General features: G+C 42.0%; 1 protein-coding gene across 1 annotated transcript in view; it reads left to right on the top strand.

Moving 5' to 3' along the window:
* The window catches only part of LOC139373381 (exostosin-1b), a 112,245-nt gene that overhangs the window by 88,054 nt on the left and 4,703 nt on the right, over nucleotides 1-19,488 (top strand). The window contains exons 8-10 of the mRNA XM_071113828.1: nucleotides 910-999; nucleotides 9,793-9,953; nucleotides 10,710-10,881. Of these exons, the coding sequence (XP_070969929.1) occupies nucleotides 910-999; nucleotides 9,793-9,953; nucleotides 10,710-10,881 (423 nt within the window). The remainder of the gene's footprint in view (nucleotides 1-909; nucleotides 1,000-9,792; nucleotides 9,954-10,709; nucleotides 10,882-19,488) is intronic.

Below are 19,488 nucleotides of genomic sequence, written 5' to 3'. Positions count from 1 at the left end.
TAAAAAACCCTATTAGGCATTCCTGCGCCTGTCTCCAGAATAATTTATGCCAACGTAACACTGTTAGTGAACATGTCTCGTTTGCCAAGATAATCCATCCACCTGACAGGTGTGGCATATCAAGAAGCTGATTAAACAGCGTGATCATTACACAGGTGGACCGTGTGCTGGGGACAATAAAAGGCCACTCTAAAATGTGCAGTTTTGTCACAACACAATGCCACAGATGTCTCAAGATTTGAGGGAGTGTGCAATTCGCATACTGACTGTAGGAATTGTCCACCAGAACTGTTTCCAGAGAATTTAATGTTCCTTTCTCTACCATAAGCCACCTCCAACCTTGTTTTAGCGAATTTGGCAGTACGTCCAACCGGCCTCACAACCTCAGACCACGTGTAATCACGCCAGCCCAGGACCTCCACATCCGGCTTCTTCACCTGCGGGATCGTCTGAGGCCAGCCACCTGGACAGCTGATGAAACAGGAATATTTCTCTCTGTAATAAAGCTCTTTTGTGGCGAAAAACTCATTCTGATTGGCTAGGCCTGGCTCCCCAGTGGGTGGACTAATGCCCTACCAGGCCCACCAATGGCTGCACCTGTGCTCAGTCATGTGAAATCCATAGATTAGGGCCTAAGGAATTATTTCAATTGACTGATTTCTTTATATGAAGTGTAACTCAGTAAATTAGTTGAAATGGTTACGTTTAGATCTTTGTTCAGTATATAATAATATATGCCATTTAGCAGAAGCTTTTATTCAAAGTAACTTAGTCATGCGTGCATACATTTTACGTACGGGTGGTCCCGGGAATCAAGCCCACTATCTTGGATGGTGCAACCGCCATCATCTACCAACTGAGCTACAGAGGACAGTGTACTGACCCTGTGTACTCTGTCTCCCCATGCAGGTGATGAGCAGTCGCTTCCTGCCCTACGAGACCATTGTCACCGACGCCGTGCTCAGCCTGGATGAGGACACTGTACTCTCAACCACAGAGGTTAGTGTTCCTCCACACATCACTAAGGATACTGCCTACTACTGTATTGGAATGGGGGACTACTTTCTCTCCCGAGCTCTGGTGCGCTCCCCTGCTTTTCCTCTACCCTTTAACTCCTTGCTTTTCTAACCTCACCACACTCCACCTCATGCTGTTTTTTTTTAATGGCCACTCTCTCCCCATGTAAGCTTTCCCCCTCCCCCCCATTCTCGCTGTATCTCTGTATCTCTCCCCCTATCTCTATGATCATCTCTCAACGCTCTGTCTGTCTCTCTCTCTCTCGCTTCCCTTCCCCTCTTTTCCCTCCCTCCCACCCTGTCAGTGTAGTGGCACACCAAGCTGCTGTGGCCTCTGTTCTGCTGATGGGAGGGATAATGATGATGTCAGTGTTGGCATTACTCCAGGGCCCTCGGTGCTTTGTGTGGTGCTGTGTCAGCACAGGGACCAGTGGTGTAGTGCTATTTTAGCGAGGGAGCGCTTTTAAAAAAATATTTATTTTTATTTTTATGACGATATCATTTCCTCAAAGTTTATACTGACAGATGAAGCCAATGAAATAGCTTATCATTTATAGGATATGCATAAAATGCATCCTCCAATTGCAACGTCTGCCACACATATTGTCTAAAGAACACGTTTTATGTTTTAATAGCCTCCAAGTCCAAGTTTAGGTGTAGGCTACATCTTTTCAAAATAGGCCATTACTGTTTGTCGTGAATGATAATTCTTCACGTTTTACCGGTGAAACGTCCAAACTGCATCTCCATGCCAGTCATTTGATTGATCTCAATCAGTTTCATTGGAATATGGATTCAGAATCTTCTTGAGTGGCAGTTTCGTGAGCGAATCAGAGCAGATGGCGTTAACAAACTGTTAGCCTGCCTTGTAGGATAACAGTGCCTTTTAAGAAATTCTTCACACCCCTTGACTTTTTCCACAGTTTGTATTTACAAAAGTAAGATTGAAATGGATTAAATTGTCTTCATTTTTTTAATGATCTACACAAAATACTCAGTGGAAGAAAAATTCTAACTTCAATAAACAACAACATATATTTAGATAAGTATTCGATCCCTTGAGTCAATACATGTTGGAATCACCTTCTGGCAGCGATTACCGTTGTGAGTCTTGCTGGGTAAAGTCTAAGATTATTGCAAATATATTGTAGAATATTTGCTCATTCTTTTTAAAATTCTTCAAGCTCTTTCATTTGTTGTTGTTGCTAGACAGCCATTTTCAAGTCTTGCCATACATTTTCAAGCCTATTTAAGTCAAAACTGTAACTAAGCCACTCCGGAACATTCAATGTTATCTTGGTAACTAACTCCAGTGTATATTTGGCCTTGTGTTTTAGCTTAGTGTCCAGCTGAAAGGTGAATTTGTTTTTCTCTAGGATTTTGCCTGTGCTTAGCTCTATTCTGTTTCTTTTTATCCTAAAAGACTGCCTAGTCCTTGCCGATGGCAAGCATACCCATAACATGATGCAACCACACCATGCTTGAAAATATGAAGAGTGGTACTCAGTTGTGGTACAAAAATTGTCAGATTAATACTGCCATTGAGAGAATTCAAAACGAAACGAGATATGACCTTTTTCAAGGTCAGTCTCGCAAAAAGAAGCATTCTTGCGTTCTAACTACCCGCTATTCAGAGTGCTCTGAACAAATGAAGGGAATTATTCACAAACATTGGCACATTCTAAGATCTGATGATAGTATTGGTAATGTGTTTATGGATCTTCCCCAAATTAATATAATTGGTTCAGAGTTTGTTTTGATATTTCAACCTGCGTGTCCTGATTGCTTCTGGTGTGGATGAACAAAATCAACTTGTGCGCGATGGCACAGGCGGACATACGGTTTGGTCAGCATGTTATTGCAAACAGGCTGCACGTTTCGGAATGTTTTTATTCTGTACAGGCTTCCTTCTTTTCACACTGTAATTTAGGTTAGTGTTGTGGAGTAACTACCATTTCGATCCATCCTCAGTTTTCCATCACAGACATTTAACTCTGTAACTGGTTTAAAATTACCATTGGTGAAATCGCGGCCAATGTCTGGTTTAACGCCGATGTGCAAAACCAATGTCAAAACTGACGTGCATACCTATAGTGGGGAGAACAAGTATTTGATACACTGCCGATTTTGCAGGTTTTCCTACTTACAAAGCATGTAGAGGTCTGTAATTTTTATCATAGGTACAGTGCCTTGCGAAAGTATTCGGCCCCCTTGAACTTTGCAACCTTTTGCCACATTTCAGGCTTCCAACATAAAGATATAAAACTGTATTTTTTTGTGAAGAATCAACAACAAGTGGGACACAATCATGAAGTGGAACGACATTTATTGGATATTTCAAACTTTTTTAACAAATCAAAAACTGAAAAATTGGGCGTGCAAAATTATTCAGCCCCTTTACTTTCAGTGCAGCAAACTCTCTCCGGAAGTTCAGTGAGGATCTCTGAATGATCCAATGTTGACCTAAATGACTAATGATGATAAATACAATCCACCTGTGTGTAATCAAGTCTCCGTATAAATGCACCTGCACTGTGATAGTCTCAGAGGTCCGTTAAAAGCGCAGAGAGCATCATGAAGAACAAGGAACACACCAGGCAGGTCCGAGATACTGTTGTGAAGAAGTTTAAAGCCGGATTTGGATACAAAAAGATTTCCCAAGCTTTAAACATCCCAAGGAGCACTGTGCAAGCGATAATATTGAAATGGAAGGAGTATCAGACCACTGCAAATCTACCAAGACCTGGCCGTCCCTCTAAACTTTCAGCTCATACAAGGAGAAGACTGATCAGAGATGCAGCCAAGAGGCCCATGATCACTCTGGATGAACTGCAGAGATCTACAGCTGAGGTGGGAGACTCTGTCCATAGGACAACAATCAGTCGTATATTGCACAAATCTGGCCTTTATGGAAGAGTGGCAAGAAGAAAGCCATTTCTTAAAGATATCCATAAAAAGTGCTGTTTAAAGTTTGCCACAAGCCACCTGGGAGACACACCAAACATGTGGAAGAAGGTGCTCTGGTCAGATGAAACCTTCAGCAGGGACAGGGAAGATGGTTAAAATTTATGGGAAGATGGATGGAGCCAAATACAGGACCATTCTGGAAGAAAACCTGATGGAGTCTGCAAAAGACCTGAGACTGGGACGGAGATTTGTCTTCCAACAAGACAATGATCCAAAACATAAAGCAAAATCTACAATGGAATGGTTCAAAAATAAACATATCCAGGTGTTAGAATGGCCAAGTCAGAGTCCAGACCTGAATCCAATCGAGAATCTGTGGAAAGAACTGAAAACTGCTGTTCACAAATGCTCTCCATCCAACCTCACTGAGCTCGAGCTGTTTTGCAAGGAGGAATGGGAAAAAATGTCAGTCTCTCGATGTGCAAAACTGATCGAGACATACCCCAAGCGACTTACAGCTGTAATCGCAGCAAAAGGTGGCGCTACAAAGTATTAACTTAAGGGGGCTGAATAATTTTGCACGCCCAATTTTTCAGTTTTTGATTTGTTAAAAAAGTTTGAAATATCCAATAAATGTCGTTCCACTTCATGATTGTGTCCCACTTGTTGTTGATTCTTCACAAAAAAATACAGTTTTATATCTTTATGTTTGAAGCCTGAAATGTGGCAAAAGGTCGCAAAGTTCAAGGGGGCCGAATACTTTCGCAAGGCACTGTACACTTCAACTGTGAGAGACGGAATCCAAAAATCCAGAAAATCACATTGTATGATTTTTAAGTAATTCATTTGCATTTTATTGCATGACATAAGTGTTTGATCACCTACCAACCAGTAAGAATTCCGTCTCTCACAGACCTGTTAGTTTTTCTTTAAGAAGCCCTCCTGTTCTCCACTCATTACCTGTATTAACTGCACCTGTTTGAACTCGTCACCTGTATAAAATACACCTGTCCACACACTCAATCAAACAGACTCCAACCTCTCCACAATGGCCAAGACCACAATGGCCAAGACAGGTGTTGCCCCACTGGAGTTACACAGTAATAGAGTCACTGCTATTAGCTTTACAACATACATACTATGGAACGGCATTTTGGGTCTTTGCGTGTCAAAAAATATACAGTTGCACTGTCAAAACTGTACAAAAAAGTCTGCAAACAAGCAAACACCGGCCACGAACGATGTGTTTTCAATACCGCGTTGGTAATAAGGCATCATTTGTTCGACCGCAACTTCTGGGGTAGCTAGCTTTAGCTTGGTACCTAGCTAACACCAATACAACCAGCCTGAGCTGTAGAATGAGCAGTAGAAACTGCAGTCATTTTCATTATTCTTAGCAATGATTTAGGAATCCTTGTGAGTAAGTATTAGCTAGGTTTCCACTTGTTGTTCGCCTATTGAAATTGAACTTTAGTTCATGAAAATAAATTGCTAGCCAGCGACTTAACCCTGTTGCCCAAAGCTAACGTTATAAGCAGCCAGCTAGCTTCATCTGGCTAGTGAGGCTCGACCAGGTTGTGTTGTGAAGCTAGCAACCATAAGAATTAGACACAATAGTGGAATTTGAGGTTTGCCTTCAAAATAAAAGTATGTCATTGACAGTGATGCAAATGAATACAGAAAGTAGAATTATGCCATACTTTTATTTTGAAGGCTAGCCGTAAAGTACACTGTTGTGGTTAATCCTTATTGTGGCTAGCTTCACATAAATGGGTCCGACCACCATTAATCAAATAAGAACTGTCTTATAAATTAGGGTTATATTAGATGATGACACCCAGCTATATAGTTAGCTAGCTAATTATAGCCACTGAAACAGATTGTCGTTTTGCTATGTTTTTGTGGAAGAACATTGTTTGCATCCATGAGCTTGCTAGCTTTTGTTATGACCAGCACAGTAGGTGCACGAGACAACTTTACCAGTATCATAGCATACACATGTGACATATGAAATACAAGTGATAGTGTAATCAATGTATAATAACTACGTAAAAATGTATGAACGCATTCAATTATTATGTGACCTGCAGTCATAATCAGGTCCTGATTGGTCAACAAGCTTAATTGACACGTCAAATGGTGTTAAATAGTATATTTTTTGACACATAAAGACCCAAACGGTGTTCCATAGAAATCCTGGGTGAGAATGAAACGACTGAACAAATGACCAACGAAACAGCACAGCAAGTAAGTGAAGGAAATAGGTGTTGATTGTCAGTTAAGAACAAATTCTTATTTACAATGATGGCCTACCCCGGACGACGCTGGGCCATTTGTGCACCGCCCTATGGGACTCCCAATCACGTCCGGATGTGATACACCTGGATTCGAACCAGGGGCTGTAGTGACGCCTCTTGCACTGAGATACAGTCCTTACACCGCTGCATCCATGTGTGTGTTTAACTATGTACTAGAATGCTTAAAAGGCTGCAACATTTTTTTATATTGGTTATCTGTATCATTTTTTGGCAAGGAAAATATTGGATATCGGTATCGGCCAAAAATGTCATATCGGTGCATCACTTATTATTATTATTATAAGTGATGCGTAGGACTATTAGGCGTAGGCAACAGATCTGGACGATATGTCATTTTAAGCGATTGGAGCGTCCTTCGTGGTGCTGAAAGGACAGCGCCAGGATTGCACTGTGATGTTGAAGTTGAACCAACTTTTTAACCTTTAACTTGTGGTGCTGAAGGATACCTCTGCCATTTGGCCAGTTCAGGAACAAAAAAACAACCATTTTCATTTGGCCTATTGCCTGATAGGCCTACGACTGCTTGGTATAGCTATTTGTAGACATTAGTAAATACACATAGCTGAATATCATTGCACTGTTGGAGAGGAGAGCTTTTTTTGCGAGTAGGCATTTCAGTTTGTCTAGCTTGCACACTGTATCATAAACTTTGATTTGTTTAGCTTGAACACATGGTTACAATATACCCTATTACAGAATAAAATAAAACAGGTGAACTATCAATTCATAGAATTTATTTGGTAGATTAAACATGCTATCAAATCAATTGACCAAGTAGTGAACGTAAATCATTACTACGTAGAATTGCAGAATATTCGTTTTCTATATTTTGGAGTGCTTATTAATTCATGCATCACAATAAACTGTAACCTAAATGCATTATTACCTCCTACTTGGCCCAAATTTACATTTCCAATTGCCCACCCTGACATACCAAGCCAGATCGAGCCCTGCGTCTCAACCAATAGCCAATGTAGGCTAAATATATCCCAAGAAGGGCTACAGAAACTTTCAGAGAGGGTCCGGCTCCATGGGATTTGCTGTGTCCACTCTGGTTTGGGTGTCCTCGGCGCAGAGCGGTTTTGCTGGAACCATATGGTCATATATCGTTCAGGGTTCCACTGGGCGAGGGCGTCTGTGGAGTTTTATGAATGTCAAGGCAGACACAGTGATTACATTTTTGTATTTTTTTATCCAACGTTCTGATTGGCCAAAGTGGTCAAGCCTCTGACTGGACTCTGCAGTACGCACTACGCAGTATAGTTCTTCATCATTCTCGCCACCACCAGAGAGAAGACGGGGAAGAAACCACAATTTATATACCTCTCGGCTGCTATACATTTTAATTTGGTTTGTCATTATATTGTGCTAATTTAAATATAACTTGAGGAAAATATAGAAATGCAACATGCTACAATTTCAAATATTTTACTGAGTTACAGTTCATATTAGGAAATCAGTCAATTGAAAGAAATTCATTAGGCCCTAATCTATGCATTTCACATAAATGTTTTATTTATCTAGGTAAGTCAGTTAAGAACAAATTCTTATTTACAATGACAGCCTACACATGACTGGGAATACAGATATACATCTGTTCGTCACAGATACCTTAAAAAATGAGCCTCACAATGGGCCTCAGGATCTCATCGCGGTATTTCTGTGCATTCAAATTGCCATCGATAAAATGCAATTGCGTTAGTTGTCCGTAGCTTATGCCTGCCCATACCATAACCCCACCGCCACCATGAGGCACTCTGTTCATAACGTTGACATCAGCAAACCGCTCGCCCACACAACGCCATACATGTGGTCTGCATTTAAGAGGCTAGTTGGAGGTACTGCCAAATTCTTTAAAACAACATTTGAGGTGACTTATGGTAGAGAAATGAACATTAAATTATCTGTCAACAGCTCTGGTGGACATTCCTGTCAGTATAATTGCACGCTCCCTCAACTTGAGACATCTGTGGCCTTGTGTTGTGTGACAAAACAGCACATTTTAGTGGCCTTTTATTGTCCACGGCACAAGGTGCACCTGTGTTTAATCAGCTTCTTGATATGCCACACCTGTCAGGTGGATGGATTATCTTGGCAAAGGAGAAATGCTCACAAACAGGGATGTAAACAAATTTGTGCACAAAATGTGAGAGTAATAAATGTTTTGTGCCTATGGAAAATGTCTGGGATCTTTTATTTCAGTTCATGAAACATGGGACTAGCGCTTTACATGTTGCATTTTATATTTTTGTTCAGTGTAATTTATAACATATTCCAGAAATAGTTTCACCAGCTTTGTGTATTCTCAAATTGAAAAAAGTGAGGGAGCTCCACTTCTCCACGCTCCAGGCAGCACTACACGCCTGACAGAGACCAAGCCTACAGTACAGAAATGGGGAGAAAGAGAGTGAAAGTATAGTGAGCTCCAAACCTACCTCTTTCACTGCCTCACTGTTGTCCCGCATGCAACTTTCTCTTCTCCCCCTCTCTTATATAGTACTTAGGGATCCATCTTTCTCCTTTATTTTGCCCTCTTTATCTCTAGCAATTTCTCATACTCTTTCTCTATCCCTCCCACTCCTTACACCTTTCTCATGTTCACTCTTTTTCTCAATTTCTTGCTCTCCCCATCTCTCTGTTTAATTGGCATCTTTTATCACGTCGCGAATCCCCTGCATATTGAGGAAACCACCATTGTGACTGTTTTAATAAGGGTTTAATTTCTGCTTCCTGGGGTGGCTTTTCTCTTCATTCCTCGAGCTGAGCCAGGCACACAGTTTGGCATAGCACCGTGAGAACACAGATGTCGCCGAGACGAGGTTTTGAGTGGGAGCCCATAAAGGCTGTTTTTGTGATGACCCTGTGGCTGTTATTACACACTCTTAATTCCGTTTCTGGTGGAGGCGCTGTCTGTGTCCCAAATGGCACCCTATTCTCTACATAGTGCACCACTTTTGACTGCTTTTCCCCTATGGGGCCTGGTCAAAAGCAGTGTGCTCTATTGGGAGGAATGTGTTATTTGGAACGCAGGCTCTGTCTGGCTGCTGCCGGAACCAGGCTGACCCTGTCTGTTTTCTCTAATTATTTATTTAAATGCTTTGATCAACCAACGAGAGGTCAGCCAACTGCAGAGAGCTTTTGAAAACACGTTGGTGTAATAAGTTTGTGTGATGCGGCATTCGAGAGAGGGCGCGTATCTGTCTATGCCTCGGTCCCATAGGGCGGCGCACAATTGGCCCAGCATCGTTCGGGTTAGGGGAGGGTTTGGCCGGGGTAGGCCGGCATTGTAAATAATAATTTGTTCTTTAACTGACTTGCCAAGTTAAATAGAAATACATGGGCAGTGTGCATTCAGTGAGTGTAAAAATGTGTATTAAATGGATACTTTGGGATTTTGACAATGAGGCCCTTTGTCTACTTCCCCAGAGTCAGATGAACTCTTGGATACCATTTTTCTGTCTGCGTGCAGTTTGAAGGAAGTTGCTAACTAGCGCTAGTGCAATGACTGGAATCCATGCGTGTCTGCTAGCGGTTTTTGTCTTCCTCCTCAGGTGGACTTTGCCTTCACGGTGTGGCAGAGCTTCCCAGAGAGGTTGGTGGGCTACCCGGCCCGTAGCCACTTCTGGGACAGCAACAAAGAGCGCTGGGGCTACACTTCCAAGTGGACCAACGACTACTCCATGGTGCTGACCGGAGCTGCCATTTACCACAGGTACAGTAGGCTACAGTACAAGCTCCAGGGTGAAGTTTCCCCTAGGCACAGATCTAGGATCAGCTTCCCCTCCCCCCAGAATGTAAAACTGACCCAAGATCAGTGTATAGGTGCAACTTCACCCTGTTCAACAGTATTACACTACCAGCAGTACTTGGACTGAAATAGTTGTCGGTACTTATTTTGGGGGCTGGTAGTGTTTATATTTAGGTACAGGAGCTTCACAATACTTTCTGAGCTAATATTCTATAACAGGTGCAGGAACTCAAGCAGTAGAGCATTTGAGGTGCCAGTACTCTTTTCTGGTGAGCTCGTGCCCAAGACAAGCATTGACTACCAGTGGAGGCTGGTGGATTAAGAAATCGGATGACGGGCTTATTGTAATGGCTGTAATGGACAAGGTATCAAACACAATTGAAAGTGACATAAACCTCCACTGAACACTACTGTAGGAAGTAGACTTGAGGCCACATACTGTACATCAGTCATGTTGAGTGGTGCATCGTGGATCCTGTCCCAACCCTCATTGCATTCTTTTTAATTCAGTTCAACAAAGACTCATGTCAGCACTGTTATCAAACTTACATTGAACTGCTTGATTAGCTTTTAACTCAATCAAATCAATCAATCGATCCAAACTCTAATTTAGAATGAGTCCCAGGTCTTTCCAAATACCTCCAAATCTTCCTCTCAACTCTTCTTCTCCCTCTCCAAATATTACCACTTCCTGTTCACTAACTTATTCTTCCTCCTCAGATATTACCACTTCCTGTACACCAATTTCCTGCCTGCCAGCCTGAAGGGCATGGTGGACCAGCTGGCTAACTGTGAGGACATCCTCATGAACTTCCTGGTGTCAGCCGTCACCAAGCTGCCGCCCATCAAGGTCACCCAGAAGAAGCAGTACAAAGAGACCATGATGGGACAGGTATGTATTATACGACATTACAGACTGGGTAGTTTGGGTACTAGATGCTGATTGCTGAAACAGCATTTCAGCTGTGTATATCTGACAATATACCACGACTATGACGCAAAAATACTAGTTTGCTGTTTAATTTATGTTTGTGACCAGTTTATAATAGCAATACGACATCTCAAGGGTTTGTGGTATATGGCCAATATAATATGGCTACGGGCTGCATCCGGGCACTCCGCTTCTCGTTGTGAGTAAGAACAATAATATACCCTCAGAACAAAAATATACCCTCAGCCGTGGTATATTTAAGCAATAAGGCCCAATATACATGGCTAAGGACTGTTCTTAGGCACGACACAACACACAGTGCTTGGATACAGCCCTTAGCCATGGTATATTGGCCATATACCACACCCCTTGTGTGTTATTCTAATTATAAACTGGTTACCAACAAAATTTGATGTAATTAAATGTTTTTGTCATATGGTCTAATATACCACGGCTTTCAACATTCATGGCTCAGAACTTGCTTGCATCGTGCCTAAAAACAGCCCTTAGCAGTGGCATATTGGCCATATACCACACGCCCTCATGCTTTATTGCTTAATTATAAAATGGATGGTTCGAGCCCAGAATGGTATGTCAGACCGTATACCACGAGTATGAGGCATTTTCTTTTTACTGCTCTAATTACATTGGTAACCAGTTTATAACAGCAATAAGGCACCTCAGGGGTTTGTTGTATATGACCAATATACCACGGCTAAGGGCTGTATCCAGACACTCCACTGTGTGGTATACTGGCCATTTACCACATTTACCCCTTGGGCCTTATTGCTCAGTTATAGCATGACATTGTTGAATGCTAATTTCTGATTGGCTTCAAAGGTAGTCTAGAGCGTGCATTATTTAAGTGATAATGCCCTCGAAGCCGGTGTTTGGCGGATATATTGGCACGTGTCACTTTTATACAACAGGTTACCAACATATTCAAATAATGATTGACATATTTTCATAAAAAAATGTTACTTTGATGAATTTATTCATACTAAACTCAGCAACAACAAAAAACATCCTCTCACTATCTAGAATTGATTAAATAAATAATAAGGCTGAAAATGGGTGACTGAAAGAACTTGCAATGTTTATTTTCAGAAAACTTAACATGTTGAATCTTACGTTCATGCAAATATTTACACAACTGAGAAACTGAACAAGTTCCACAGACATGTGACTAACATAAATTGAATAATGTGTCCCTGAACAAAGGGGGGGTCAAAATCAAAAGTAACAGTTAGTATCTGGTGTGGCCACCAGCTGCATTAAGTACTGCAGTGCATCTCCTCATGGACTGCACCAGATTTGCCAGTTCTTGCTGTGAGATGTTACCCCACTCTTCCGCCAAGGTCCGCAAGTTCCCGGACATTTCTGGGGGTAATGGCCCTAGCCCTCACCGTCCGATCCAACAGGTCCCAGACGTGCTCAATGGGATTGAGATCCGGGCTCTTTGCTGCCCATGGCAGAACACTGACATTCCTGTCTTGCAGGAAATCACGCACAGAACGAGCATTATGGCTGGTGGCATTGTCATGCTGGAGGGTCATGTCAGGATGAGCCTGCAGGAAGGGTACCACATGAGGGAGGAGGATGTCTTCCCTGTAACGCACAGCGTTGAGATTGCCTGCAATGACAACAAGCTCAGTACGATGATGCTGTGACACACCGCCCCAGACCATGACAGACCCTCCACCTCCAAATCGATCCCGCTCCAGGGAACAGGCCTTGGTGTAACGCTCATTCCTTAGATGATAAACGTGAATCCGACAATCACCCCTGGTGAGACAAAAACCACGACTTGTCAGTGAAGAGCACTTTTTGCCAGTCCTGTCTGGTCCAGCGACGGTGGGTTTGTGCCCATAGGTGACGTTGTTGTCGGTGATGTCTGGTCAGGACCTGCCTTACAACAGGCCTGCAAGCCATCAGTCCAGCCTCTTTCAGCCTATTGCGGACAGTCTGAGCACTGATGGAGGGATTGTGCGTTCCTGGTGTAACTCGGGCAGTTGTTGTTGCCATCCTGTACCTGTCCCGCAGGTGTGATGTTCGGATGTACCGATCCTGTGCAGGTGTTACACGTGGTCTGCCACTGCAAGGACGATCAGCTATCTGTCCTGTCTCCCTGTAGCTCTGTCTTAGGCGTCTCACATTACAGACATTGCAATTTATTGCCCTGGCCACATCTGCAGTCCTCATGCCTCCTTCCAGCATGACTAAGGCACGTTCACACAGATGAGCAGGCATCTTTCATTTGGTGTTTTTCAGTCAGTAGAAAGGCCTTTTTAGTGTCCTAAGTTTTCATAACTGTGACCTTAATTGCCTACCGTCTGTATGCTGTTAGTGTCTTAACGACCGTTCCACAGGTGCATGTTCATTAATTGTTTATGGTTCATTGAACAAGCATGGGAAACAGTGTTTAGAGCTTTTACAATGAAGATCTGTGAAGTTATTTAGATTTTTTACGAATTATCTTTGAAAGACAGGGTACTAAAAAAGGGACGTTTCTTTTTTTGCTGATATAGTCCCGACACAAATCTAGAGTTGCTTCCCAAGCCGGCTGGTCGTTCGTTCTATCGGTTCGTTTGCCCGAGAACCAATAATTTATTTGTATATAGCCATAAAAATGATGCCAGCTGATTCGTGATTTTGAATGGCTGAGAATTTCTGCCTGTCTGTCTCGTCCCGACTCCCGACACGTTCATTACTATGGGACCGCTTGGAACAATGTTGAAAATGTCAGAGGCAGACCGCAAGCTTTATACAAATCTCCGCTATTGAAAACTAAATGTTAGTCGAAAAGAAATGTAAGATAATGTCTAGTGGAGATCAAGTTTATAAATTGCCTGGCTGGGGTGATGGAACAGTCAGATGGAACAGAGTAAATAGGCATTTTAACATTAACAGGTGGTAACAGAAGAATGCAAACTGGCTCTAATCAGAATGGAAAGAGGAGCGGGAGGCCCTGGTGCACAACCAAGCAAGAGGACAAGTGTCTAGTTTGAGAAACTAGACACTGAACTGGCAGCTTCATTAAATAGTACCCGCAAAACGCCAGTCTCAACGTGAAGAGAACAGTGATGCTGGCTTTCTAGGCAAAGAGTTGCAAAGAAAAAGCCATATCTCAGACTGGCCAATACAAAGAAAAGATTAGGATGGGCAAAAGAACAGGCACTGGACAGAGGAACTCTGCCTAGATGGCCAGCATCCCGGAGTCACCTCTTCACTGTTGACGTTGGTGTTTTGCGGGTACTATGAACTATGGACTTGAGGCATCTATTTCTCAAACTAGACACTAATGTACTTGTCCTCTTGCTCAGTTGTGCACTGGGGCCTCCCTCTATCTTTTCTGGTTAGAACCAGTTTGCTCTGTTCTGTGAAGGGAGTAGTACACAGCGTTGTACGAGATCTTCAGTTTGTTGGCAATTTCTCACGTTGAATATCCTCAGAACAAGAATAGACTGATGAGTTTCAGAATAAAGGTCTTTGTTTCTGGCCATTTTGAGCCTGTCATCGAACCCACAAATGCTGATGCTCCAGATACTCAACTAGTCTAAAGAAGGCCAGTTTTATTGCTTCTTTAATCAGAACAACAGTTTTCAGCTGTGCTAACATAATTGCAAATGGGTTTTCTAATGATCAATTAGTCTTTTAAAATGAGAAACTTGGATTAGCTAACATAACGTGCCATTGGAACACAGGAGTGACGGTTGCTGATAATGGGCCTCTGTACGCCTATGTAGACATTCCATTTAAAAAATCAGCCATTTCCAGCTACAATAGTCATTTAAAACATTAACAATGCCTACACTGTATTTCTGATCAGTTTGATATTATTTTAATGGACACATTTTTTTGCTTTTCTTTCAAAAACAAGGAAATTTCTAGGTGACCACAAACTTTTAAGCGGTAGTGTGTATATATATATTTTCCCCTAACCCTAATTGGAGTAAACTAATGGACAACAACACTTAGGCTACTACTTCTAGCTTATACATACTATATACATTTTACGGACACAGTATAGTTTACAATAGTTGTCTTTTGTTTTTAGTCCCATCCTTCAGCTCCATTCAACCCCCCCCATCTATCTACCTCTTAACACCATCCATATTGGATTTCTATTTGCCATATATTTTTTGACTGTGCTGTGATGTTTCACAAAAGTTCTGAACCATTCTATTCTCATAGATTCTACATATTGTAAATAAAAATAAAAAAAACATTTTGCAAAGAGTGTTATACTATTGATCGATTGACTATGACTATTTGAAAACACACATACACCTACACATTAACACATAGAAACAGTACACCCTCCATATAATTCACATCATAGGCCTAATAGTACTGTTGAGCTCTTTACTTGCACACAAAATAGCTGGGTCACCCCGTTCTGTCCCTAGGGGTCCACGGCCCTGTAGCGCTCCAACCCAACACACCCCACTCAGCTTTAGGATCTTAGTGAAACATTCATTCATTAGGCCAAGGCGACAACAGTACAGCAGATCCCCAGGGTCAGGACTGTGCAGCCCAGCAGCTAGGGATTGCCTAAATCTCCCCTGAAGTAGGCATGTTTTCAGTACAGACTCCCTTTTGTCGTGAAATATTCCATATAAGGCATCCAGACCTTATGAAAGTTGCACAGTATACCCTTAATCTTAAAACACATCTAGTGATACTGTGCATAACTTTTCATTTCTTCCATACATTGTGGGAGGATAACCAACCGTCCAAATAATGGCAATGAATTTATTAGCCATTATAAATGCTTGGTTACACAAGTTTCTTCTGATAAGTCTCCAGTATCAACATTTCCTAGCAAACAAAAACAGGGAGAAGGAGAATCTGAAGACATGCTTAGATAAAAGAACATACTCTTTGCTAGAATTCAGACAGCCTTCAAGACCCCAACATATGCAAATAGGGGCGGCAGCGTAGCCTAGTGGTTAGAGCGTTGGACTAGTAACTGAAAGCTTGCAAGTTCGAATCCCTGAGCTGACAAGGTACAAATCTGTCGTTCTGCCCCTGAACAAGGCATTTAACCCACTGTTCCTAGGCAGTCATTGAAAATAAGAATTTGTTCTTAAACCGACGTGCCTAGTTAAATAAAGGTCAAATATATATATATATATATATTTTTAAATAAACACCTGTGCATGATATTCCATTTCACTGGCATATAGTAGGTTCTACGAATGGTCTGTGATTATATGAACATGACTGGGCATTCTAACATATCATTCATCATCATCGTCTCCCAGGCCTTCCTCACATTTATGTTTTGTGTCATCGGGAAAAGCCCTTTGATACAGTTTGGAAATCAACTTTTGAGGTTTGTCAGACTGCCTTAAAATAGCATCCATTGTTTGCTGGACAGAGATAATAAAGTGTTGTGTCTTCAAAAATTCACCTCGCCTCTGTCACAGACTAGTCTTCCCTGGCTGCCTGATTCTGCTGAGACCCCTGTCACCATCTGATCCTCCTAAAAATGAGGCACGGCAAAGAATTACCTCCATGTACATGTATACATTATATTGTCCAAGAATAGAATCAACGGTTCAATAATTGAAATAACCATGATTCCCAGATCCCAGACTGTAGCTTTAAACTTAAAACTGTTGCCCTGTAGCTACTGTAGGTCAATTCAAGATAGAACTTTGTATCATTCACTAAATATACTGCAAAATTCCCCCGAGCTCCGTAGACTGGTCCTCCGTGGCTGTCTGACCCTGCTGGGACCCCTGTCACCATCTGATCCAGCTAATAAGCACTTGAGAGCAACATTCCCACGGGATGCCTGCGGGACCTGCGGGTCCCAACAGAGATCATTGTGATGCGGTTGGCATTTTTCATGCTGCTGGCAGTCAGACAGATGACTTTGGGATGAAAATATTTTTGTTGTCCCACAGATTATTTGGAAACAGCCCTCTTTCTGCTTTGTACGCGTTAGCCTACCTATTGTATTAAAAGCACTTTTTTGTGTGCATTATTCACACTCAGAATTCGCCGCCTCAACTTCAGTAGCCTACCTCTCCTAGTTGGGCGTGAGAGTTCTAGTGTCCCTAGTACAGTATGTGTGGTCTCATTGAAATAGAGTAGGCTGCCCACATGGGCAGAGAATCACATGGCAGTTAACTTGAATATGAAATGAACTTCAATCTGATTAGACTGTAGTGTAGTGTCTGTAAATAAATATTGATAATGAAAAGAAGTGAAGGGCGCTCAACCAACGTGAGTCGAAGTGTAATAAAAAAAATGGTCATCATAATTTGAAAAGGGAAAAAGCACAGCACGCACATAGGTTAGACTATGTGCCAGCGTTGCCTTTAAAAAATAAAAACAATTAAACAAGTTATCATTTATTTGTCTCTGCCTGCAAATCAGTGTCAGTCATCATTCTTGCTGCCTCCAGTTCAGTAGCCATATCTGCGAGGTCAAGTGCGCCTGTGGTCTCGATTAAATAGAGCCGTCTATGTATACATGGTCGGAGAAACACGGGACAGTTATCTTTCCATGGAAATGGGCTTCCTAAATAGACCTATGATTAGGCTATACTTTACTACATTGCGTAGAAATATGGATAAATATTGATCACCCATATTTCTCTGTCTTCCCACTCCTTTAAAGGTAGGCTATACAAATAGCTCAAGAGAAAGTGCAAAAGTCTCCAACAAATGCTCTCTTCAAACTACATCGAGCATATTGGCTGATATAGCCCAGTAATACAATGGAAGGGCCATGTGAGAATCTCTGGTAATTTAACCTATTTCTTAAATTATTTTTATTCATTTTTATATTGCCTATGGGGTGCCAAATTGCTGGGACCATGGCTGGCAAGTGAGCTGCCATGCCTAAAATACGCCTAAAGTAACATTGTGGTTGGGTTTGGGACCAGTTCTTGCGGTAAGTTAGCGGGTGGGAGTCGGACAGAAAGCCGCACAGACCTCCACTGTGCACCATGACAGTGAAACCTGTAACGTTAAAGTTGTTTATGACTGTGTCAGTGTGAAAAGTAGGGACTTTTGCTCGGGAAACTGATAGATCAATAGCGTTACATTGACATACTGACTAATACAACTCCCATTGCACTGAAACAACTTCAGAATATCAATCTTCTATTGTTTGGCCGATGGTTTCAACGTTTGTGTTCAGGTCTAGTTTGATAGCTACTGTAAGCCAACTTTTGGCCAGCTCTCTCTAACGGTACATCAACTGGCAAAAACTTGCCAGTTTAATTTACTTCTGAAACGTGACACAACAAAGGCTACAAAACATGTACATACAAACAACTGCTAGATAGTAATAATAGCCACCTCATATCGCTATCTGACAGATAACTAGGGGCTCAGAGCTGACCTGGCTGTGGTAGCTAACGTTACTCACTAGCGTAGCGTATTCATTCACCTCACTTGAGAGGGGATGAAACATTAGCTAACGTTACTCACTAGCGTAGCTTATTCATTCACCTCACTTGAGAGGGGATGAAACATTAGCTAACGTTACTCACTAGCGTAGCTTATTCATTCACCTCACTTGAGAGGGGATGAAACATTAGCTAACGTTACATGTCGGTTACAATACTAGCTTTTTTTAAATGTTAAACAGCAGTTACCTTGCCAGCTACATCACGCAACTAAAGAGTAGCCAGTTTCTATTCCTGTTAGAACTCGGTGGTGTAGCTGGAAAGGTAACTGCTGAACTCTAATCAACTCTCCCGTGCAGGTACAACCAGCCTTCCAGAGGCTTTGCCTTCACACGCCTTGTCAGCCCGCTCTGTGGTGTCGGTGGGGGTCCTAAATCCAGTCCGTCTAAATACGCCAAACAGCCTAGCCTAACGCTCGGGAGGCGTCTGCGTGGTCCTAAAGCACACTGGTGCCTCGTTTTGTGTCACATTCCAATAATAAAACTGAGAGGGACAAAAATGCCATTTCAGAATGTGGGTTCCGCCCTTCCCCAGTGAAAGTTGTGCCCCTGATTCGCAGAATAATTAGATGGCTATGAAGTTCATTCTTACATGTTTGAGCTGCTTTTGAAAGCAAAGATCGAATTGGAAACTTTATTGGCGTTGTTGAATAAATTTTTCATTATAGCAAGCTAGGACTGATGGTTTGGTTAGGAAAAGTTCAAGGGTTCAACTCCACCACTTTTCAACACTCATTTTCATCATCTCCAGCACAATACCAGTGTCAGCATATACGTTTTGTAGAAAAAAAATATATCAAGTTAAAACTATGATATCTTTAAAAGTTGAAACATTATAAACACCTAGATTTGCGGTGCCTTGGGGTCCAAGAAAATGCCCCTGCCTTGGGCTCGAAAGTCACTGCCGGTTTTGAAAATCACTTTAAAACCAGAGTAGGCTGTAGTTAGTATGGTTGTGACAGTTTTTGTAGGACATTAGCCTAAATGTTACTAATATATTATCAATTAGCGCACTAGCAGCCATCATATTTACAGTTAGTAATCTAGCTAAGTGTTTTGAGTTCCCACTCTCCTCATGTGGTGAATAATATAGCCTAAAGGCTAATAAGATGTCGGCAAATTCTCTGATCAGCCCAAAAA

Source organism: Oncorhynchus clarkii, chromosome 18, assembly GCF_045791955.1.
Source record: "Oncorhynchus clarkii lewisi isolate Uvic-CL-2024 chromosome 18, UVic_Ocla_1.0, whole genome shotgun sequence".
In the NCBI taxonomy this organism is placed as follows: Eukaryota; Metazoa; Chordata; class Actinopteri; order Salmoniformes; family Salmonidae; genus Oncorhynchus; species Oncorhynchus clarkii.
Note: the sequence above shows the minus strand (reverse complement) of the source record. Positions and strands in the feature narration are given on the sequence as shown.